The 24,598-nt window shown below is 50.6% G+C and overlaps 1 protein-coding gene across 1 annotated transcript in view; it reads right to left on the bottom strand.

The window, feature by feature from the left end:
* Positions 1-24,313, bottom strand: part of CLNS1A (chloride channel, nucleotide-sensitive, 1A) — a 28,591-nt gene extending 4,278 nt beyond the window's left edge. Inside the window, exons 1-7 of the mRNA XM_015420711.1 lie at positions 24,138-24,313; positions 22,411-22,447; positions 18,178-18,314; positions 17,082-17,204; positions 15,017-15,127; positions 9,303-9,476; positions 4,127-4,220 (exon numbers count right to left, since the gene is read on the bottom strand). Of these exons, the coding sequence (XP_015276197.1) occupies positions 4,150-4,220; positions 9,303-9,476; positions 15,017-15,127; positions 17,082-17,204; positions 18,178-18,314; positions 22,411-22,447; positions 24,138-24,240 (756 nt within the window). The 5' untranslated portion in view covers positions 24,241-24,313 and the 3' untranslated portion in view covers positions 4,127-4,149. The remainder of the gene's footprint in view (positions 1-4,126; positions 4,221-9,302; positions 9,477-15,016; positions 15,128-17,081; positions 17,205-18,177; positions 18,315-22,410; positions 22,448-24,137) is intronic.
* Between the last annotated feature and the right edge of the window lie 285 nt (positions 24,314-24,598).

Raw genomic sequence — 24,598 nt, forward strand, 5'->3', positions numbered from 1 at the left:
GGCAGTACCATGGTCGGACCACTATTCCCTGAAGGCTCGTCTGAACATCCCACCCCGACCCCGTTTAGGCGGCGAGCAGATTTTAGCTCGCCCGCGGAGCCAAATGGACCATGTACGGCTTCAGCTGGCTCTGCGGGATCCGATGCCCCCTGGCGGTTCATTAGATGAGCTTGTGGGGGACTGGCATGGCCGGCTCTCCGCAGCCATCGATGTGATCGCTCCCCGGCGCCCTCTGCGCCCCCGCACTAGGTTGGCCCCTTGGTATACCCAGGGGCTCCGACTTATGAAGCGGGAACTTAGACGGCTAGAGAGACGGTGGCGTCGAGCTCGTGACGAAGCATCGAGAACATCCTTCAGGACGCTTATGAAATCCTATGAGATGGCGGTCAAAGCTGCTAAGAAGGAATTCTATGCAGCCGCGATTGCGTCCGCTGGCTCGCGCCCAGCCCAATTATTTAGAACAATTCGGTCCTTAACAACTCTGCCACAGGGCAGACAAAACAGTAGGGAATTGGCTATAGGCTGTGAGGCTTTTGCGAGCTACTTCGCGGATAAAGTCTCGGTGCTCCGCCGTGATCTCCCCGCCACAGTTGAAACAGTGAGCGAACTTGAGGCCCCTTGCACGTCCTCGTTGAGTTTAGAATGTTTTGACTCGCTCAGTCTGGAAGAAGCTGACAGATTGCTCGGAACTGTGCGCCCAACCACATGCTCCCTGGATCCGTGCCCTTCCTGGCTCGTCAAGGCGGGCCACGAGGGGTTTCGAGGTGCTGTTCGGGAGATTATCAACAAGTCCCTCTTGGAGGGACGATTCCCGGAAGCACTTAAGGAAGCGATGGTCCGCCCTCTCCTGAAAAAACCAACCTTAGACCCGACCGAATTGGCCAACTATCGGCCGGTGTCTAATTTGCCCTATTTGGGCAAATTGATTGAGAGGGCGGTGGCGACACAGCTTCAGGGCTTTCTGGATGACGCTTCTGTCCTTGATCCACTTCAGTCCGGCTTTCGCCCTGGTTACGGGACGGAGACAGTGCTGGTCGCCCTTACTGACGATCTCCGGAGGCATCTGGATCGAGGGGGTGTGGCGGCACTGGTGTTGTTAGATCTGTCGGCTGCGTTCGACACGGTCGACCACCAGTTGCTGACCCACCGCCTCGCCGACGTGGGGATTCAGGGACTCGCCCTTCAATGGCTTGTCTCCTTTCTCCAAGGTCGGGGACAGAGAGTGGAGATCGGGGAACAGCGGTCCCAGAGGCACCCACTTGAATGTGGTGTCCCTCAGGGGGCAGTGCTTTCCCCGATGCTCTTTAACATCTATATGCGCCCTCTCGCCCAGATTGCCAGGAGGTTTGGGCTGGGTTGTCATCAGTATGCAGATGACACCCAGCTCTATCTGATGTTGGGCGGCCGGTCGGCCTCCGACCCTGAAGACCTTCAACAGGGATTACAGGCTGTGGCTGAGTGGCTCAGGCTGAGCCGGTTGAAACTAAACCCAGCGAAGACGGAGGTCCTGGGCCTGAGTCGGAACGGGATGGGGTTAGGGCTCCCTCTCCCGACCTTCGATGGGGTGCCTTTGGTGCCTGCGTCGGAGGTTAGGAGTTTGGGAGTGCTCCTGGACTCCTCCTTGACAATGGAGGCCCAGGTAGCAGCCACTGCCAGGTCTGCTTTTTACCATCTGAGGCAGGCTCGGCAGTTGGCCCCTTTCCTCGACCGTGATGATCTGGCTACAGTGATCCATGCGACGGTCACCTCAAGGCTAGACTACTGTAACGCTCTCTACATGGGGCTGCCTTTGTCGTTGATTCGGAGGCTGCAGCTGGTGCAGAACGCGGCAGCTAGGCTGCTGCTGGGCCTCCCCAGGTGGGAGCACATCAAGCCTGGGTTGAAGGCGCTGCACTGGCTGCCCATAGCATACCGAATCCGCTTCAAAGTGCTGGTACTTACCTTTAAAGCCCTATATGGCCTGGGTCCGACCTACCTGAGGGACCGCCTTTCCCCGTATATACCCCCAAGAGCACTTCGGTCGGGGACCCAGAGCCGTTTAGTGGCCCCGGATCCCCGAGAGGTACGATATGCTGCAACAAGGGCTAGATCCTTCTCAGTGGCGGCCCCTACCTGGTGGAATGAGCTCCCGGAAGAGATCAGGGCCCTGCGGGATCTTATGCAATTCCGCAGGGCCTGCAAGACGGAGCTCTTCCGCCAGGCCTTTATGTAGGGGCCGCCGCACCTGCCCCCCCCTTCCACCACTACCAACGGTGGAAATACCATCAAAGTTGGATCGCCCTTGATGGCCCGGTGGCAAGACGGACTATATGGCGGCAAGATCAGCCGATTAGCTTGGATTAAGACTGCCGGTATTATATTAGTATAACTAGCGCTGGCAGGGGTTACCTCCTGTAAGAGACAACTGTATACCGTCTTGGAACTTAAAAACTTAAAGCACTTTATTACTATTACTATTAACAGTATGTATTGATTGTATTCTGTGATTTTATTGAATTTTATTGAATTTTATGTATGGGCCTATGCCCCTTGTAAGCCGCCCTGAGCCCGCTTGCGGGGTAGGGCGGGGTAGAAATACCTGAATAAAATAAATAAATAAAATAAACTTAGAGCTGTCAGCTCCTGTCACATAGATGCCACAGATCTACAGCCAGACTTAACATCACATTAGAATGTTGACATGGCATAGAGGCTTGTGCACAAATTTCCCCGAAGCGGTGCACGGCAGGGCGTTGTGCTGGGTGGGGTGGACCACTCCCCCTGAAAGGGGTGGGGTGCGGGCCGGTATGGAAGACAAGAGCCGCTCGTCACGGCAAGAGTATGCGTGAACGCAAAACAGAGATGCAAAAAAAGATGCGATTGCAGGGGAGCTCTGGCACAGGCAAACCCACGAAGAGGGGGTTGGATCTTGAGACTCCTGGGTGTGCAATGGGGGTTTCCACTGATTCCTCCTCTCTGTACACATTGCGGGACCCATGTTGCCCCCCCCCCAGTGTTTGCAAGAGCCCACCAATCCCTAGGAACTGTACTTCAAAGAGTGCAACAGGCTTCGGTGGGAATACGGGAAGGGAGAAAGTTTAATTCCTCAGTATCCAACTTGATGTTTTCGAGTTTTGACAGAAACATCAGAACGGCCTTGCTGGATCGGACTAGTGGTCCATCTAGTCTACCATCCTGACTCACAACCGGTTCCGCTGGAGGGCCGGAAACAGGACACGGAGGCTGAGGTTTGGTGCCTCTGTCTGTGGAGGTTCCCCTCAGTCACCATAGCCACTGGCCACTGATAGACTTCTCCAGTGAGAAACGGCCTGCGTGAGTGTGAAAGGGGGCATTCTCAGGAATCTGAATTCGGCCACACCACGTCCCATTCAGTGTACAGAGAAAAAACACCAAAAGATTGTTCAACTTCATAAGAACACAAGAGAACACAAGAGATGCCAATGTTGGATCAGGCCTATGGCCCATCCAGTCCAACACTCTGTCACACTCTGGCCAAAAATACCAGGTGCCATCAGGAGGTCCACCAGTGGGGCCAGGACACTAGAAGCCCTCCCACTGTTGACCTCCCCAAGCACCAAGAAGACAGAGCATCACTTGCCCCAGAGCCCCTATCTATACCTTGTGGCTAATAGCCACTGATGGACCTCTGCTCCATATGCTTATCTAATTCCCTTTTGAAGCCGTCCGTACTTCTAACCGCCACCACTCCCTGTATAATAACTTCCTATTATATGCATTTTTAAGCATATATTTTGAGCAAAGGATGGATTTTTAAAAACCCATGCAAACTGGGTATTTTTCAATCAACTAAAGAAGAAGGAGGAGGGGTTGGTTTTATACCCTGCTCCTCACTACCCGAAGGAGTCTCAGAGCGGCTTACAATCTCCTTTCCCTTCCCCTCCCCACAACAGACACCCTGTGAGGCAGGTGGGGCCGAGAGAGCTCCTTTGAGGACTGCCCTTGAGAGAACAGCTCTGAGAGAACTGGTGAGTGACCCAAGGTCACCCAGCTGGCGTCATGTGGAGGAGTGGGGAATCAAACCTGGTTCTCTAGATTAGAGTCCGCAGCTCTTAACCACTACAAGAACCTAACTACTACTTTAGAGAAGGGAGTTTTGAGTGTAAACCTGAGCCGCTGTCCGCATCCTCCTCAGTGATCGACATCCGCGTCTTCAAACTGCCCGGCGACGGCTGGCGACGACGCATCCACCTCCATGCCATCTGGAAGCCAAAGGAAAGAGAAGTGGGCAAACTGGCAAGCCATGGAAGAACTTGCGCCCCCTGCCGGCAAAAGTCTGTCACTTCAAGGATCGTGCAGTCATAGGTCTGTAAGAGTCCAAAGGGGTCACCCTCCAACTCACACAGCAGCTTTCCAGAGACTCAACCGAGCTGTTTAGGGTGCACAGAGAGGAAACTATGAAGTACCTGCTCACCAGATAACTCCCCCAATGAGATAATTTGTTCTAAAATTCTATACAATCCTATATCAGCCACCCCCCCAAGTAACTACTCAGGGAGGGGCTGTGACTCGATGGAAAAGCCTCGGCTTGGCATGCAGAAGGTCCAAGGTTCAATCCCTGTCATCTCCAGATAAAAGGAGCAGGCAGGAGGGGATGGGAAAGACCTCAGCCTGAGACCCTGGAGAGCCTTAGCTACGTGAATGTTTCGCTTGCCTAAACTGGCTCAGTGGTAGAGCTACTGCATCGCATGCAGAAGGTCCCAGGTTCAATCCCCGACATCTCGAGTTAAAAAGACCAGGCAGTAGGTGATGCGAAAGACCTCAGCCTGAGACCCTGGAGAGTCATGGGAAGGGGCCGTGGCTCAGTGGAAGAGCCTCTGCTTGGCACGCAGAAGGTCTCAGGTTCAGTCCCCGGCATCTCCAGCTAAAGGTATTAGTTGGAGGTGATGCGAAAGAGTTCTGGCTGAGACCCTGGAGAGCCTTGGCCAGTTTGAGTAGACAATACTGACTTTCATGGAGTCAGGGGTGTGATTCAGTGTAAGGCAGCATCACGTGTTCATGTGAAGCAGATTTTTAAAATAAGAACATAAGAGAAGCCAATGTTAGATCAGGCCAATGACCCATCTAGTCCAACACTCTGTCACACAGTGGCCAAAAATACCAGGTGCCCTCAGGAGGTCCAGCAGTGGGGCCAGGAGACTAGAAGCCCTCCCACTGTTGCCCCCCGCAAGGACCAAGAATACAGAGCATCACTTGCCCCAGACTGAGAGTTTCTATCTATACCTTAAGAACATAAGAGAAGCCAGTGTTGGATCAGGCCAAAGGCCCATCCAGTCCAACACTCTGTGTCACACAGTGGCCAAAAATACCAGGTGCCCTGAGGAGGTCCACCAGCGGGGCCAGGACACCAGAGGCCCTGTTCCTTAAAAAGCCACGGCCACATCTATTATAATGAGCTAAGACTGTCCGAGAATCTTATAAATATTATCATGTAATTAATTTTGGAAGAAGAAGGAAGATGAAAAAGAAACGCTGATAAAGCATGCAAGTGAAGATTTTTTTTTTTCATAACAGTGATGATTTTGGTGGCGTTAGATTATAAAACTCTTTCTTCAATAAAACAAAATGCAAAAAGAAAAAGAAAAAAGCCACACATTCTGGAGACCTTGAATGGGCCACAAGTCCATTAAGTAAAGGTTCCCTTGCTCGAAAGCCAGTCGAATCCGACTCTAGGGTTGCAGTGCTCATCTCCGTTTCCAAGCCGAAGAGCCAGCGCTACCCGAAGACGTTTTCCGTGGTCGTGTGGCCGACGTGACTAAACACCGAGGCGCACGGAACGCTGTTACCTTCCCACCGGAGTGGTCCCTATTTATCTACTTGCAGTTTCTTGCTTTCGAACTGCTAGGTTGGCAGGAATCAAGTCCATTACGCACAGTTAAAATCTTGCTCCTCGCAGCAATGATGCCCCCAAGAAGCGGGGTGCAAGCTATGTGGCCTGAGCGAACTGTGTTGCGCGGCCTGCGCCTGCACGCCCACAGTGGACACTCTCCTTTGCAAAGGGATTCTGGGGGGGGGGGGGGGGGCAAGGGGTAGTTGTTCAAGCCCTGCCCCGTCACTGCATTCCAGGAACATGACAAGAACTAGGAAGGGGGTCCATAGTTTGATGGAGAAGATACTAAGAGCAAAGATTCCATTTAGTCCAGAGGTCTTGCTGTTGAATATATTCAACTTGAGGGACCGCCTTTCCCCACACGTTCCCCCAAGAGCACTACGGTCGGGGAATCAGAGCTTACTGGATGTGCCAGGTCCCCGGTCCATCAAACTTGTCATGACCAGGAATAGGGCGTTTTCGGTGGCGGCTCCTATCTGGTGGAATGAGCTCCCAGAGGAGAATTCAGGGCTCTGCGGGACCTAGCTCAGTTCCGCAGAGCCTGCAAGACGGAGCTCTTCCGCCAGGCTTTTGAATAGGAGCCGCCATCGCCATGGGACCACCAACGCCACATGATTTCCGTCCATGATCATAATGCGGGCATCTTGGGTGAGAATGGGACGTTTTAGGGGACGGCCATCTTGTCTTTAGGAGAGGAGCACCAAAAGTTGTCCATTACTGTGATGTATTTTTAATATTTTTAATGTTAAGAACATAAGAGATGCCAATGTTGGATCAGGCCAAAGGCCCATCCAGTCCAACACTCTGTGTCACACAGTGGCCAGAAATACCAGTGCCATCAGGAGGTCCACCAGTGGGGCCAGGACATTAGAAGCCATCCCACTGTTGACCCCCCTCCCCCAAGCACCAAGATGACAGAGCATCACTTGCCCCAGAGTCCCTATCTATACCTTGTGGCTAATAGTTTTGTATTGTTTTATTGTATTATCTTGCGATATACTTTGTAAGCCGCCCTGAGCCTCTGGGGAGGGCGGGATAGAAATATAAATAATAAATAAATAAATATATTTCCAAAGGATTATGAAAAAGAGAATAGGTATTTGACTGTTTATATGATGACAGCTGCAAGAATCTTATATGCCAAATATTGGGAAACCATGGTGATACCAACGAAACAGGAGTTTGTGAATAAACTTTTTGAAACAGCAGAAAATGAGATTAAGTAAAGAGTGGACATTTCAAAAAAACATGGAAAAAGTTTTATGATTGGTATAATGCAAATGTAATAGAAGATTAGGCAAGGATAGCGCAATGGACTTGAGAACACAGAAGATAGAAGAATGGAAAGTATTTGATATAGAGTTTTCATTAATTAAGTAATTGCATATAAGCATATAATGTTAACTGCACTCTTGGTATATACGTCATGTGTAGTAGAGTATCTGTTTCTAGTGTGTAGATTTGTTTGTTGTAGATTTAAAAAAAATTAATAAAAGTGTACCTATGGGTACTTAAAAAAAAAAAGAACTAGGAAGGGGGCATGTTGAACACCTCCCAGTACCATTTGGACCCCCACCCCACCAGTTTGTGAATCCAAGTTGCCTGTCAACCAAGTGGCTGTCTTGGGCTTGGTTGCCATGGAGATGTGGGGGGTGGGAACAAGGGTGTATAGTTTTGTTTCTGGCCTCTGTGTTGTTCTCTCTCTGATGTGCCATGTAACCATGAGACCTGTACTGCCTCTGGTATTCTCTTTTCCCTGGGAATTTGGAACCGTTGGTCCGTCGGGCTTATCGGGTAAGTGTGATTGGCTTCATTTGATGGCAGTATCATTGCTCGCTTCTCGCGCTTGACCCCCGTTCGAACAAAGAACGTTTTGAGTCTGGATCCTATCACTGTCTTAATAAACTTTAAGTCCTTCTGAATGACTGTAATTGGGAACTGATTTCTCCGTGGGCTCTGACACTGCCTTTGTTTGCAAGCCCATGGGATGCAACGGAAAAATAGGTTGTTTGCAGATGCAAGGAATTTCTCTGTTGCATCTCAAGGGCTTCCAAAAGGACACCACAGGGCTGGTAAGAAGTACAGAGGAGAGCAACCAAGATGATTACAGGGTTGGAGCACCTCCCCTGTGAGGAAAGTGTCCGGGACTTTTCAATTCAGAAAAGAGACGACTTTGGGGGGGGGGGGCACACGACATAAGAACATAAGAGACGCCAATGTTGGATCAGGCCAAAGGCCCATCCAGTCCAACACTCTGTGTCACACAATGGCCAGAAATACCAGTGCCATCAGGAAGTCCACCAGTGGAGCCAGGACACTAGAAGCCCTCCCACTGTTGCCCCCCCCCCCAAGCACCAAGAAGACAGAGCATCACTTGCCCCAGAGCCCCTATCTATACCTTGTGGCTAATAGCCACTGATGGACCTCTGCTCCATATGTGTACCCAATTCCCTTTTGAAGCCGTCCATGGTTGTAGCCGCCACCACTTCCTGTGGCAGTGAGTTCCATGTGTTAATCACTCTTTGGGTGAAGAAGTACTTCCTTTTATCCGTTTTAACCCGACCGCTCAGCAGTTTCATGGAGTGCCCACGAGTTCTTGTATTGTGAGAAAGGGAGAAAAGGACATGATAGGGGTTTATACAATGATGCATGGGGTGGACAGAGCTGACCATTTCTTCTCCCGCTCCCGAAAGACTAGAATTCAAGGGCATCCAGTGGAGCTGACGGGCAGTAGGTTCGGGACAGACAAAAGGAAATACTATTTTACACAGAGAGCAATTGAAATGTGGAATTCGCTGCCAGAGGAAGTAGTGACGGCCACAGGCACGGACAGCTTTAAAGGGGATTAGATGGGTTCACTGAGGATAAGTCCATCAATGGCTACTAGATATGTGGCTGACGGAAACTTAGTGCCTCTGAATCCCAGAGCCAGGAGGCAACATCAGGGGAAGGCCTTGGCCATTTCCTGATGTCGGCCGTCCAGAGGAACTGGTTGGCCACTGTGTGAGACAGGATTCTGGACAAGGTGCTGCTGGTCTGATCCAGCAGGGCTCTTCTGATGTTCTTATCAGGAGAAGGCCTCGGCCTCCCTGCCCTGTTGTTGGCCCTCCAGAGGAACTGGCTGGCCACTGTGTGAGACAGGAGGCTGGACTAGATGGACCCTCACTGGCCTGATCCAGCAAGGTTCTTCTTAGGTTCTAAAATGCAAACCTCTGCTCTCATGAGGCAACCACTTAGCTCCAGTCGCGACCCCTTATTGCCCCCCCCTGGATTTTTATTTTTAAATTGTGCACCTCGGTCAAGAAGGTATCCCGGGCAGAACAGTCTCCCGCGAACATCTCCTGTGCATTCTTAGCAACCAACACAAGCTTACCGGCTACAGTGAGTTCACCTCAAAACCGCGTCGCGCTTCATTCCTGGATTCGACGTGCAGCAAAGCGAGTCAAAACCTCACCTTCAAAATCTCGGATGGAATCTTCTGTCCGGACGCCGGCCATGTGGTACTGGGAGCTTATCGACTGGGCCAGCATGCCTTCCAGCCTCTCCAGGGTCGCCTGGCCCTCTGTGGTCAAACGAGACAGGCCTTCTTCGTAGGTGTAGAACGATGGAATGTCGCCTTGGCCCCCCTCTGCACGGGGAGGGGGGGGGGGGGAGAACGCCCAAAGAGCCTTTAGCTGGCGGCCCAAAACAGCAGCGCCTCCACGCACGACAGCTTAACTTCGATGGTTCACGTTTGCACTTGCCGACTGGCAGAGCCAGTTTGGTGTCGTGGTTAAGTGCGCGGACTCTAATCTGGGAGAACTGGGGTTGACTCCCCGTACCTCCACATGCAGCTGCTGGATGACCTTGGGCAAGCCATAGTTCTGGCACAGCTGTTCTTGAAAAAGAGCAGTTTCTGTCAAGAGCTCTCTCAGCCCCACCCCCCCCGGCACTGTACTATCTGTGGCCATTTGCAGAGATAGCTCTGTCCTAACATTATGGAAGGGAGGCAGGGCTAGCGTTCTCTTGGAAAACTGCCTTGTTAAATTAAAAGTACCTCTCTTTAAAACAGAAAGGGGGGGTGCATTTAAGAACCGTAGAGTGCAAGTTAAAAGAGAAAGTCAAGTGAGATAGCAGGTATGCTTAACAAGTCTTTGAAACTGGTAATAGAATGGATGTGGGACACTGAATTGAAATTCAGTAAGCTGGGGTGCTCTTGTTCTCCATGACTGATCTAGGGATGAAGAGTCAGCATAGACTGGATAGGACTGTACTTTCTTTAAAGATTAGGGGTTGGATCCTGTGATCCACTGGTGCAAGGATGCTCCACCTGCCTCACAGGGTGCCTGTTGTGGGGAGGGGAAGGGATGGGAGTTTGTAAGCCGCTCTGAGACTCCTTTGGGCAGTGAAGGGCGGGGTATAAATCCAGTCTCTTCTTCTTCTTCTTGATGACTCTGGACCTACCCGGCTGGTTGCACTAGAGGGAGGGGCTGTGGCTCAGCCTTAGAGCATCTTCTTGACATGCAGAAGGTCCCGGGGGGAAAAGAGCAAGCAGTAGAAAAGAGCAAGAGTCCAGGAGCACATTAAAATTTGTAGCCGGGTCGGAGCTTCCGTGAGTATCTGAAGGAGTGAGCGGTGACTCGCAAAAGCTCCTTCCTTGCCACAAATTTTGTCAGTCTTGAAGGTGCTCTGGGACTCTTCCTCTTTTCTGCTGCTACAGGCAAACTAACATGGCTGTCCTTCTGGATCTATCTCCATGGGAGGCACCATCCACCTCCATGGAAGGCACGGTTAGCCAAACAGACTGGGAATCCATCAGCCTTGTGATATAAGGATGGATGGACTCCCAATTCTAGCTGTATCCATGGAAGTGAGCCGTGACTCCCAAAAGTTCACACCCTGCCACAAATCTTGCCAATCTTGAAGGTGCTCCGGGACTCTTGCTCTTTTCTGCTGCTACAGACTGACACGGTGACCCGTCTGGATCTATCTCCATGGAAGGCACCACGGTTAGCCGAACAGACTGGGGATCTGTCAGCCTTGTGATATAAGGACAGAGGGACTCTCATTCTAGCTGTATCTGACGAAGTGAGCAGCGAGTCATGAAAGCTGATGGCCTGCCACAAACTTTGTTAGTCTTTCAGGTGCTACCAGGTATCTGAAGAAGTGAGCAGTGACTCACAAAAGTTCACGTCCTGCCGCACATTTTGTTAAGTCTTGAAGGTGGCTCCACCTCTTTTCTACTGTCATCTACAGAGGTGGGAGAAAACCCTGTCTTCCTCACTGCCCTTCCCCCAAATACAAAGGGCCTTGGGTTTCTCACCTGCCCATGCCAAGGCATTAGAGTAACCTCCTTTGATGCTTGAAAAGCCACTTAGGACACGCCACCAAGCTCTGCTGCTTGAGTGGTTAGCGGAAGCCTTTGGGTACGGCCCAAAATAGCTCTTAGATCCTGGTGAGCGTGCCCAGGACAACGGGAACGGGGCCGTTTCCCTGACTTAACTTCCTGGCTGCCAGGATTCAAAGGCTCTGAGCAGGTCTCAACTGAACATGAGGAAGAGAGACCAAAGTATTTCTTAGTGGTAACTCTCTACACGCTTAACAGGCACGTTAGGCACGCTGAGCTCTGTGCGAATCAAAAACTAGAACGTTCATTGTGCTATCAGAGCTCTGCATGAGGATCCATCTACCTAGTCCAGGACCCCGTCTCTAAGCCAATGTTGGAAGGCCCATCCAGTCCAACACTCTGTGTCACACAGTGGCCAAAAATACCAGGTGCCATCAGGAGGTCCACCAGTGGGGCCAGGACACTAGAAGCCCTCCAACTGTTGCCCCCCCCCCAAGGACCAAGAATACAGAGCATCACTTGCCCCAGACTGAGAGTTCCTATCTGTACCTTGTGGCTAATAGCCACTGATGAATCTCTGCTCCATATGCTTATCTGATTCCCTCTTGAAGCCGTTCATGCTTGTAGCCGCCACCACCTGCTGTGGCAGTGAATTCCATGTGTGAATCACTCTTTGGGTGAAGAAGGACATAAGAACATAAGAGACGCCAATGTTGGATCAGGCCAAAGGCTCATCCAGTCCAACACTCTGTCACACAGTGGCCAAAAATACCATCAGGAGGTCCACCAGTGGGGCTAGGACATTAGAAGCCCTCCCACTGTTGCCCCCCCCCCCAGCACCAAGAAGACAGAGCATCACTTGCCCCAGACTGAGAGTTCCTATCTGTACCTTGTGGCTAATAGCCACTGATGGACTTCTGCTCCATATGCTTATCTAATTCCCTCCTGAAGCCGTCCATGCTTGTAGCTGCCACCACCTGCTGTGGCAGTGAATTCCATGTGTGAATCACTCTTTGGGTGAAGAAGGACTTAAGAACATAAGAGAACATAAGAGACGCCAATGTTGGATCAGGCCAAAGGCCCATCCAGTCCAACACTCTGTATCACACAGTGGCCAAAAATACCAGGTGCCATCAGGAGGTCCACCAGTGGGGCCAGGACATTAGAAGCCCTCCCACTGTTGACGCCCCCAAGCGCCAAGAAGGCAGAGCATCACTTGCCCCAGACTGAGAGTTCCTATCTGTACCTTGTGGCTAATAGCCACTGATGGACTTCTGCTCCATATGCTTATCTAATTCCCTCCTGAAGCCGTCCATGCTTGTAGCTGCCACCATCTCCTGTGGCAGTGAATTCCATGTGTTCATCACTCTTTGGGTGAAGAAGGACTTAAGAACATAAGAGACGCCAATGTTGGATCAGGTCACAGGCCCATTCAGTCCAACACTCTGTCACACAGGGCCAAAAATACCAGGGGCCATCAGGAGGTCCACCAGTGGGGGCCAGGACATTAGAAGCCCTCCCACACAAAAGCTTATACCCAGAATTAAACTTTGTTGGTCTTAAAGGTGCCCCTGGACTCAAACTTTGTTCTATTGCTTCGGACCAACACGGCGATCCCACCTGAATCTAATCAGAGAGGAACACTTTGGCTCGCCCTGGTTAACGTCCATCCACAGATCCGTCTCGATCTCATTCTGAAGCCTATCGATACCCAGACGTACGTCGTAGAAACATGCTGTTCAGCAACACATAAGGAACGACTGGCCAAGTGTATCTTTCTTCCCAAAGCCTGGTTCTTAATGCTGGATTGTTTGCTACGAGATCTGTCTCCGGATTCAAATCAGGGTGCTGGTTATGACCTTTAAAGGCCCTCCATGACTCGAGGACCACCGATCTGAAAGGCTTTTTCTTTCCATACACCCTAGTGTGCCAGCTACGGTCCTCAGGCAGCCCTCCGCTGGCTCCCCCACCGCTTAGAAGAAGAAGCGATTGGATTTATACCCCACCCTTCACTACCCAAGGGAGTCTCAGAGCAGCTTACAAACTCCTTTCCCTTCCCCTCCCCACAACAGACACCCTGTGAGGTAGGTGGGGCTGAGAGAACTCTTGACAGAAACTGCTCTTAAAGAAGAAGAAGAGATTGGATTTATACCCCGCCCTTCACTACCCAAAGGTGTCTCAGAGCGGCTTACAAACTCCTTTCCCTTCCCCTCCCCACAACAAGCACCCTGGGAGGTGGGCAGGGCTGAGAGAGCTCTGACAGAACTGTCCTTGAGAGAACAGCTGTGCCAGAGCTACGGCTTGCCCAAGGTCCTCCAGCAGCTGCAAGTGCCCGGTTCTCCCAGATTAGAGTCCGAGCACTTAACCACGACACCAAACTGGCCAACCTGGCATCAACTAGAGCCCAGGGCCTTTTCGGTCGTGGCTCTGGCTCTGTGGAAGGGGCTCCCCGAAGACGGTCCCCCCCCCAGGAGATCTTCAGGAGGCACTTCGAAGCCTGCAAACTAAGTGGGTCAAGCTAACAACTATATTATATAAAAAAATACAAAATGTTTATTAGGGAGTACACATAGCTAAAACGTACGGTTAAAAGAAATAGTCTAAGTCTCAGACTTGAAAGGCTTATACAACCAAGTTAGTTATTATACAAAAACAATTGATGGGGAAAACTTTTTGACTTAAGGACCATACGCATTTCGGCGCCTTCGGACCTTCCTCAGTGGTCAATAACCACTATACCAACCAGAGCCAGTTTGGTGTAGTGGTTAAGTGCGCGGACTCTACTCTGGGAGTAGAGTCCCCACTCCTTCACTTGCACCTGGCTGGATGACCTTGGGCAAGCCATAGTTCTGATAAGAGCTGTTCTTGAAAAAGAGCAGTTTCTGTCAAGAGCTCTCTCAGCCCCACCTACCTCACAGGGTGTCTGTTGTGGGGAGGGGAAGGGAAAGGAGTTTGTAGGCCGCTCTGAGACTCCTTTGGGTAGTGAAGGGCGGGGTATAAATCCAATCTCCTCCTCTTCTTCTTCTATATTTATTTATTATTTATTTATTTGGATTTCTATCCCGCCCTCCCCGCAGGCTCAGGTTTATATGACCAGATGTTGTTTTCTTATATGCTTTTGCAATTGCTACAAGTTTGTACAGCAGGCCATAGATAGTAGCCGTACCAATTCTTCAAACTATTCTGGTGTCAAAGATTCCATTTGCCAGGATGTATGTCACTTCCATCAAAGGTAGTGGTCAAAGCCCGCCTCTTTGCTATGGCTTTGGGTGTGTGTGTGTGTTTGAATGGCAGACATCTTTTCAAGGCAGAGGAGATTTGGGATTTGCTGTTTTAGCTTTGGCTTTACCTGGAAATGTTTTCAACCAGTCATAAGCTGCCCTGAACCACACGGAAAGACGGGATATAATTCTTTTAATAATAACGATAATAACAGTTGGTTTTATACCCAGCTCTTCACTACCCGAAGGAGCCTTGAAATGGCGTCCAATCGCCTTCCCTTCCTCTCCTCACAATGGGCACCTTGTGAGGCAGGCAGGGCCGAGGGGGTTCTGAGAGAGGTTGTGACTGGCCCAAGGTCACCTGGCTGGCTTCATGTGGAGGAGGAGGTGGAGAATCAAACCCGGTTCTCCAGACTAGAGTTCTTCCGCTAAATAACTGAACAAAGGTCTTAAGCTGCTATGAGCTGAAGGCACTCAAGCAGATTAAAATAAACAGATAGACTGCTAAAAAGAGTATTTTGATCTTTCCCCCCACTTTTGGGGGAGGGACGCAAAGCAGTCCCTTCCTACGGCCCAAAGAGGACCCCGGGGTAAACCCCGAAATGCCGACGTTCGACTAACCGTGGGCCTCCACGTCGTACTCGTCGCCGTCGTAATTGTTGTCGGAGTCTTCGTCTTCGGGATCCGGGTGCAGGGCTTGGCATTCGCACATCGCCGAGAACATGGCTTCCACTGGAGACAGAAAACACAAGGGCCAACGGTCAGCTGGCTCTCTGCGATGGACTGAGGGAGAACCCTGCGGAGCGGCCTCGTACCATCCAATGCGCACACGTAGAGATGTAAAATTTCTGGAAATTTTGAAGCTCGGAAAAAAACCAATTTTCCGGGGTTTTTTCAGGAAAAAACGGAAATGTTCGGAAAAATTGGGAAAAAAAGCTACATTCTAGATTGAAAGTCATTCTGTTACTTTAGGAACATAAAATATGACTATGGACATTTTTACTTGGCATGAAATTATCACAACTAGCATATTAGAAATATAGTGTATCCAAACAATTATTTCAAACAGAATACCCACACACATGCAAAAACAACACTGAAACTTTTTTATTTTCTACTGACAATCGCACCTCCTAAAGGAAGAAATGCATCTTGTTCTTGCATTGGAGGGTTCAGTTGGTAACCTAGGACTTGCTTGTCCTCAGTGCACAGAAATTAGATCAATCTGATACCATATATATATATTTTAGAAATGATTTGGAAAATATTTGAACACCTTGTCTTAAAATATTTTATTCATCATGTTAAAATAAAACGTTCCATAATCAATTTTTTTTCCTTTTTTCAATTTTTCCAATTTTTCTGAAAAAAACAAAAAGGAAAAAATGTTTTTTTCCCGGTTTTTCCCGGGCCTTCACATCTCTACGCCCATGTCAGCTCTGCCTCCTCAAGCATTCGGTCGACATGACCAAGAGTTGCATGTGGAGGGATGGTCCCGGGGGGAGGGGGGGGCCGGGGGGGGGGGGGGGGACCAAGTCACAGCTGACTTACGGCGACCCCTCATGGAGTTTCCAAGACAAGAGTCGGTTTGCCCTGGCCTGCCTCTGCGTGGCAACCCTAGACTTCCTTGGTGGCCTCCCATCCACAGACTGACCGGGGTTGGCTCTGCTTGGCTTCTGGGATCCACTTTGATCTGGCCTCCCCTTCGGTGACCGCAGTTCCTAGACGCTTGACGGGACCACTACATTACCTGTTGAGGCGCGTTGTTGTTTTAGTGTGTTGGTGGTTTTATTGATTTTAAATGGATTGTTCTGTATTTTAATTGTAAATCGGCATTCATGGCAGACCTACATGTTGGGAAGGTCAGGGTTTCCCTTGCTCGAAAGCCAGTCGAAGCCGACTCGAGGGCTGCGGCGCTCGTCTCCGTTTCCAAGCCGGAGAGCCAGGACTGTCCCGAGACGTTTCCGTGGTCATGTGGCCGGCGTGACTAGATGCCGAGGCGCACGGAACACTGTTATCTTCCCACCGAAGCGGTACCTATTTATCTACTTGCTTTCGAGGCTGGAGCTGCGGTGGCTCAAGTGGTTAAGATGCTGAACTGCAGGCCGTGGAAGGTCGGTAGTTCAGCCGTTCGAGACCCGGGTGCCGCATGACGGAGTGAGCTCCCATCTCTAGTTCCAGCTCCTGCCAACCTAGCAGTTCGAAAGCAAGAAATTGCAAGTAGATAAATAGGTACCACTTCGGTGGGAAGGTAACAGCGTTCCGTGCGCCTTGGTGTTTAGTCATGCCGGCCACATGACCACGGAAACGTCTTCAGACAGCGCTGGCTCTTCGGCTTTGAAACGGAGATGAGCGCCACAACCCTAGAGTTGGATTTGACTGGCTTTCGAGCAAGGGAACCTTTACCTTTCAAGGCTGGCAGGAGCTGGGGCCAGAGAGACGGGGGCTCACCCCGGGTCTCGAACTGCTGAACTTCCGGTCTGCAGTTCAGCATCTTAACCACTGAGCCACTGCAGCCCCGCCTACAATGTGGGTAGGACGGGATAGAAGTCTAACAAGACAAACAAACAACTTGTATTTCCCATTTCTAACAGCTGCAGAGTTACACCCCACAACACAGTGGAAGGTTCGAATGGGTGACCATTACTTAACTCAACCGAGGCACAGTCAGCGATTTCCTACTTACGGGCCGATTTGTCGCTGGGGATGAATCTGAACTCTGAAATCGGCTCCAGCTCATCGTCGCTGTCTTCTTCTTCCTCCTCCTCCTGCTCCCCGTCGCCCATGGGAGCCTCCTTCGATTCTTCTGCTGAGGAATTGAAATGTAGGCTCTCAAGTCAACAACACCGGACGTTTCGGGCTAACCTCTCTGATGGATCAACAGGGGTATTTGGGGAAAGGCATGGCAAGCACATGAGACGGCGTCAGCAAAACCCGTTCTGGATTCGGAAAGCAGGGAACGGTGGCCATGATCTCATCTACATCACCGCAGAGAGACGCTAGCAATATGAATGGCCTTCCTAAGTTGCAGCAATTTTGGACAGACATTTTAGTGCAAATCAAGAACATAACTGGCCAGATAATAGACAATATGGCGGAACATATTTTGTTGAACAGGTGGCAAACCAATGTAAGCTCAAAATGTATAGCTGAAAGAGTGGCAATATTACTAGTAGCTGTAAAAAATTCTATCGCATTAGTATGGAAAAGCAATAAAAAACCTACAAGAAAACATTGGCATGACAAGCTATGGAAAATTTATACAATGGCAAAAATAACGAATTGCAAGATAATGCATATAAGTCTGCCTTAAATTTTGCTGCAGTTTGGCTACCTATACTTAAGTATTTGCTTGAACAAGGAGAAATTCCTGAAATAAAGATCTAAATATCAGGTGAAAAATCATAGATATATATGTTAACATTGTTTGTACCGTTTGTACTGACATTGAACTATTAATGTATAATGTATTATTTAGATTGTGAGTTTACGTTACTACAATGCTATCTTACCTGTAATGTTATTTTCATAATTAATAAAAAAGTTATTTAAAAAAACAACAACAATATGAATGTCCTGGAAAAGTGTAAATATTTTATCTGATTCTATACTTTTAATTTCCCTATTGCCCTTTTTTCCTTTCTGTATCCTTAATTCTCAAAAGAAAAAAAAATTAATAAAAAAATTAAACCACCCACCAAACTTCTGTACTTAAGGATTCGAACCCAAGGCTCCTATCTACCAGGACGATTCTCTCTGACGGGGCCAAAGGGAGGCCTTACCTTCAAATTTTGCATTCACCATGACGTACAAATGCTCCCACGGATAGGCATTCAGGTCCCTGGAAATGGCATGTAAGCTGATAGTGGGGTACTCCAGGGAGAAGCCAAGGCCGGAGTTCTCTATCCATGACAGACGGCTGGGGGGTGGGGTGGAAATGAAGTGAGAACACAGTTTTCACTTGTAGGCACACATCCTTTCACCCTCCTGAATCCTTCCCTTCCCAGCCAGGCTCCTGGAATCGGCCCCCTCTCTCTGAGAAGGCCAAGAGGCAAGGAGAATTAAGGCACCAAGTCATTCAACTTTTATTGCCCACAGCAATCTTTGCTTACCTCCCTGGATGACCCTTCGGGTCTTCGTGAAAACCACAGATTTATTTGTTTATGTACTTTCCAGCCCATTTTCATAGAATCATAGAATGTTAGAGTTGGAGGGGAGCTTGCAGGTCATCTAGTCCAACCCCCTGCACTCTGCAGGAGCAGAGCCGAAAGAGAGCCCTACGACATACCCGAAAGATGGTCGTCCAGCCTCTGCTTGAAAACGCCCATCGAAGGAGCATCCACCTTCCAAGAGGAGGAGGAGATTGGATTTATACCCCGCCCTTCACTACCCAAAGGCGTCTCAGAGCGGCTTACAAACTCCTTTCCCTTCCTCTCCCCACAACAGACACCCTGTGAGGTAGGTGGAGTTGAGAGAGCTCTGACAGAAACTGCCTTTTCAAGAACAGCTCTTATCAGAGCTACGGCTTGCCCAAGTTCATCCAACCAGGTGCAAGTGGAGGAGTGGGGAATCAAACCAGGCAGACTGTTCCACTGCTCTACCACTCTTATAGTTAGGATGTTTTTCCTGATATTTAGATGGTAACGACTGCCTTGTAATTTCCACCCATTAGATCTAGTCTTGCAGTCCGAAGCAAGAAAGAATAGATCCGATCCATCTTCTACATGACAGCCCTTCAAAGACTGCAATCATGTCCCCTCGAAGTCTTCTCTTTCCCAGGCTAAACAGACCCATTCCCAGGCTAAAGATTTTTCTCCCAAACAATTAAAAGCTGGTTTTCAGAACATGAGATGTAAGACACATGCGGGATAATTTAAACCACTGGTTCCCATAGTGGGCAATACCGCCCCCTCAGGGGTGCTGGAACGATCTAGGTGCAGATCCACAAACTGCATCTTTTTGTCCACTTTTTGAAGGCAGATTTCCAGGGGGGCGCTGAGTACTTTTTCCCCCCTGAAAAGGGGGCGGTCGGCCAAACAAGCTTGGGAACCTCTGATTTAAACAAATAAAAGCATTTAAGATACTTTGATGCTGCATTCTTCAGTTACAAGCATCCAAGACGGCTGCTTTTTCAGGTCTGGGCCATGACAAACCTTCCAGTTGCAGGCTAGAACGATGGCACTGTTTGGTGTCGTGGTGAAGTGCGCGGACTCTAATCTGGGAGAACCAGGTTTGATTCCCCACTCCTCCACTTGCACCTGGCTGGATGACCTCGGGCAAACCATAGTTTTGTCAGAGCTGTTCTTGAAAAAAGAGCCGTTTCTGTCAAGAGCTCTCTCAGCCCCACCTACCTCACAGGGTGTCTGTTGTGGGGAGGGGAAGGGAAAGGAGTTTGTCTCCAAGTTTTATTTTCGGTTTTCTAAATACATACAAAGTGTATACAGACAAATCTATATCCTTTTGAGTCTATAACTTCTACTGATTATTTATCCATATATATAAACGCTTCCACCTTTCAACAAATTTTTTTTCATCTTTTCCTTGAAGCATGATGCTTAATTTATCAAGTTCCGCTGTATCTAACAATTTATACACTAATTCCTCTCTTGAGGGAAGGAACTCCTGTTTCTAGTATTTAGCTAGTAGTATTCTAGCTGCGGAGCTGCGGTGGCTCAAGTGGTTAAGACGCTGAACTGCAGGCTGTGGAAGGTCAGTAGTTCAGCGGTTCAAGACCCGGGTGCCGCAAGACAGGGTGAGCTCCTGTCTCTAGTTCCAGCTCCTGCCAACCTAGCAGTTCGAAAGCAAGAAATTGCAAGTAGATAAATAGGTACCACTTCAGTGGGAAGGTAACAGCGTTCCGTGCGCCTTGGTGTTTAGTCATGCCGGCCACATGACCACGGAAACGCCTTCGGACAGCGCTGGCTCTTCGGCTTGGAAACGGAGATGAGCACCGCAACCCTAGAGTCGGATTCGACTGGCTTTCGAGCAAGGGAACCTTTACCTTTACCTATTGTAGCTGTAGTCAATATAAATATAATCAAAAAAAATATATTTTCAATTGTAACCTCCCTCACAGGGTGTCTGTTATGGGGAGGGGAAGGGAAAGGAGTTTGTAGGCCGCTCTGAAACACCTTTGGGTAGTGAAGGGCGGGGTATAAAGCCAATCTTTTCTTCTTCTTCACTATTATGATCGTCCTGAACAGCACACGTACATGCCAAGGACTGGGAAGGGGGTGGGTGGGAATTATCAGTTGAGAATGAACATACATTTGCATCTCTTGGAGACTGACAGTCTTAAGTGCATCTCTGCTTCTTAATTGCTAGCCCTAAACCCTTAGCCGATTTAAAACTGGCAACGGTACCACATAAGAGCCTAGATCTCAGTGAGGTGTTTGGATAACACCATTTCATACTGCAAGGAGGAAATGTCTTCGCGTGGAGGAATGCTTTATCATGTGCCGTTCTCATAATGAAAACAAACACAGGGCCGGGCCACAGAAATAAACAGCTTTAGAAGGAGATTAGATATTCCTGGATGATAAGTCTATCAGTGGCTCCTAGCCATGGTGACTGAACGGAACCTCCACATTTGGAGGCACTAAACCTCTGAATCCCAGTGCCGGGAGGCAACAGCAGGGGAAGGCCTCAGCCTCTGTGCCCTGTTGTTGGCCCTCCAGAGGAACTGGCTGGCCGATGTGTGAGACAGGAGGCTGGACTAGATGGACCGCTTGGTCTGATCCAGCAGGGCTCTTCTGATGTTCTGATCAGGGGAAGGCCTCGGACTCTCTGCCCTGTGGTTGGTCCTCCAGAGGAACTGGCTGGCCGCTGTGTGAGACAGGAGGCTGGACTAGATGGACCACTGGTCTGATCCAGCAGGGCTCTTCTGAGGTTCTGATCAGGGGAAGGCCTCGGCCTCTCTGCCCTGTTGTCAGCCCTCCAGAGGAACCGGTTGGGAAGACCTTGGCCTCTGTTGGCCCTCCAGATCCTCAACTGATATGAGACTACACTCAATACCACTGAAATTTCTGATAATCCTTCTCAAAGTTCTCCTCTGCCGGTTTTTATGGAACATCCTCCAAGTTCCCTGAATATTCTCTGGCTATTTGAGAGCTGCATCAGTGCTGGGAAGTACCGACTTACAGCAACATAAGAACATAAGAGAAACCATGTTAGATCAGGCCATTGGCCCATCCAGTTCAACACTCTGTGTCACACGTGGCCAGAAATACCAGGGGCCACCAAGAGGTCCACCAGCTCTGCACCAAGACAGCCGCAGGCAAACTCATCCTCCTTCTGGTGACTCAGCCCCCTCCCAGCTTCACCCCCCCCACACATATACAATTACTTTATCTTTATGTATTTGATTTATATCCCACCCTCCCTGCATGGTAAACTCAGGGCGGGTTACATCAGATTTAATAAAAACACAATATATAAAATACAAAGGAACTGGTAAAAATACAATTAAAACACTAATAAATTACAACTATATCCTTCAGCCGGTGCAGCTGTCCTTAGAATTAAGTCTCAGATGCCATCTCTGGTAAGCCGTTCTGACCCACTGAGGGGAGACCCAAAAAAGAAGGAGGGACATCTCTCACTCTAGTTAAAAGTCTGGCGGAAGAGCTCGACCTTGCAGGCGCTGCGGAACTGTAAAAGGTCCTGCACGGCCCTGATCTCCCATGAGAGCTCATTCCACCAGGTAGGGGCCAGGGCTGAAAATCACAGCCTCCATCTCCCCATGAGCACACTAATGCTCCCTCTAAGCTGTGGAGTCTTGTGAGCAAAAGTTCTACTCTGTGAGCTGCTGGCATTAAAGTTGTGAGCGAGCGATTTGGCTACTGCATCAATTCGTTTGCTCTGGAGCCATCCTGTCTGAGCTAAGACAAAAATCTGTGAGCTGGAGGCTAAAAAACTGTGAGCTAGCTCACACTAAGGCTGCGGTCACACAGAGCATTAGCCATGCTACAGAGATGGAAGGTAGGCAGATTTTCTGGGCGTGATCACATCGCAACATCTGGGAAACGTAGAGCTCCCATGGCGAACCCGAGGCTTCCCGCCGAAGATGCGGAGTTAAAAACTAGTACCTCCGAGGTACTAGTTTCTGGAAACCGCGGGGCAAGGGCGGGCGTCTGATCGCGTTTCTGGTGGTGGCATCCGGCGCCCGCCCATGTCCCTTTGCAAACAGGTCCCCCCCCAGTCTCCACAAGATGCGCGCAAGCACCCAATGGTGCATGTGCACAAAGAGGAAAGCGAAAGTGCCGTTTCGGCTTTAAAAAAAGACCCCGTTTGTCACGGCTGCGGCGCCTAGCCATTGCTTGTGTGATCGCGCCGCGCCACTTCTTTGCCACGCTGCAGGATCGTCGTGTGATCGCCACCCTCGGTTACCTGCCGGCACGTCGGATTGCATAATCGCGGATCAAACTACACCGGGCCAATTAGCCACGCCTCCCCCCCCTGCGATATCCGGCCCGTGTGACCGGGGCCTAACTCAGCTTAGAGGAAACACTGGAGCACATGTGAAGGTACCATATATTGCATCAGATCCTTACTCCATCAAGGTCCGTATTGGCTACTCAGACTGGCAGCAGCTTTTCCAGGGTCAGGCTGAGGTCTTTCCCATCCTATCCCTGGTCCTTTTTTAACTGGAGATGCTGGGGATCAAACCTGGGACCTTCTGTATGCCAAGCAGAGGCTCTTCTGTTGAGCCACAGCCTCTGACTACATCTCTGCAAGGTTTCAGAAAGAGGTCTTTCACATCAGCTCCTGCCTGATCCTTTGAACTGGAGATGCCGGGGATTGAACCTGGGACCTTCTGCATGCCAAGCAGAGGCTCTACCACTGAGTCATTTCCCCTCTTCCTGGTCTCTCAGTGTCTCAGGCAGAAGTCTTCCACATCCCCTACTGCCTGGCCCTTTCAACTGGAGATGCTGGGGATCCAACCTGGGACCTTCTGCATGCCAAGCAGAGGCTCTACCACTGAGGTCTTTCCCATCCCCTCCTGCCTGGTCCTTTTAACTGGAGGTGCCGGGGATCGAACCTAGGACCTTCTGCATGCCAAGCAGATACTCTACCACTGAGGTCCTTCACAGCACCTCCTGCCTGGTCCTTTTAACTGGTGATGCCGGGGACTGAACCTGGGACCTTCTGCATGCCAAGCAGAGGCTCTACCACTGAGGTCTTTCCCATCCCCTCCTGCCTGGTCCTTTTAACTGGAGGTGCAACCTGCGACCACCTGCATGCCAAGCAGAGGCTCTGCCACTGAGCCACAGCCTCTCCCCTACTGATCTCTGTACTCTCGAAACCAGCTGATGGATCGTGGAAAACATCCAGGCCCCACCGGGAGGTTGGCAGGCCCTGTCGCAGCATTGCCTGCCCAAGTCGTTTCTTCTTCAGCGGCGGTTCCTACCCTGGGGGGACCCCGACCCGACCCACCCCACCCGGAGGCGAGCTGCCCGTGGCCCAGAAGGCTCCCTTCCTTCCCGCCACCGCAGCCGAACCATCGCACAGGGGAATGCAGAGAACCAGGAGCGCCCCGTCGCCCAGGGCGGGCGCCTCCTAGAACAGCCCCTCCCCTCCCTGGCCCTCGCCCGGGACCCGCCCTCTCGGGGGTACGCTGCCCCTGCCGCTGGAGGCTCCACCACAGCCGCCAGCCGGGATCCCTCCCCGCCAAGAAAGCGCCGGAAGTGTTCCACCCGGGCCTGGCGGCTGCGATATCTGGTGGCCGCGAGTTCCACAAGACCAAGCTCTCTCATCTCTCCCCCCCCCCCCCCCCCCGCCTCGGTGTCGGGTTGCCGCAGCCGGACCCCTTCGCCGGGCGGCGGGATCCGCTTCAGGAAGCTCATGGCGAGCGGGAGGGCGGGCGGGCGGAGGCGCCAAGAGTCCCCGCGGCCGCGCCAGAGCAGCCACCACCGGAAGTCGAGGCGGAAGCGCTCTCCTCCTTCCTGTCACGCGTTACCATAGAGACGCTTCCCCGCCGCTCTATTGTCACGGCCGGAGACGTCATCGCAACGCGACGGAGCCCACTTTCCGGTTCTCTCTCGCTCTCCGTCTCCCCTGCTCCAGCCGCCATGTTGAATTGTAGGGGCGGCCGCACAGCCTTGTCACGTGATCTGAGGGGAGGGGGGGCTTGTGTTTTCCCAGCCCCCCCCCGGCAAAGGCTTAGGGGCAATGCCAGTTTGGTGTAGGGGTTAAGGGCACGGA

Source organism: Gekko japonicus, unplaced genomic scaffold, assembly GCF_001447785.1.
Source record: "Gekko japonicus isolate JY-2015 unplaced genomic scaffold, Gekko_japonicus_V1.1 scaffold1409, whole genome shotgun sequence".
Lineage (NCBI taxonomy): Eukaryota > Metazoa > Chordata > Lepidosauria > Squamata > Gekkonidae > Gekko > Gekko japonicus.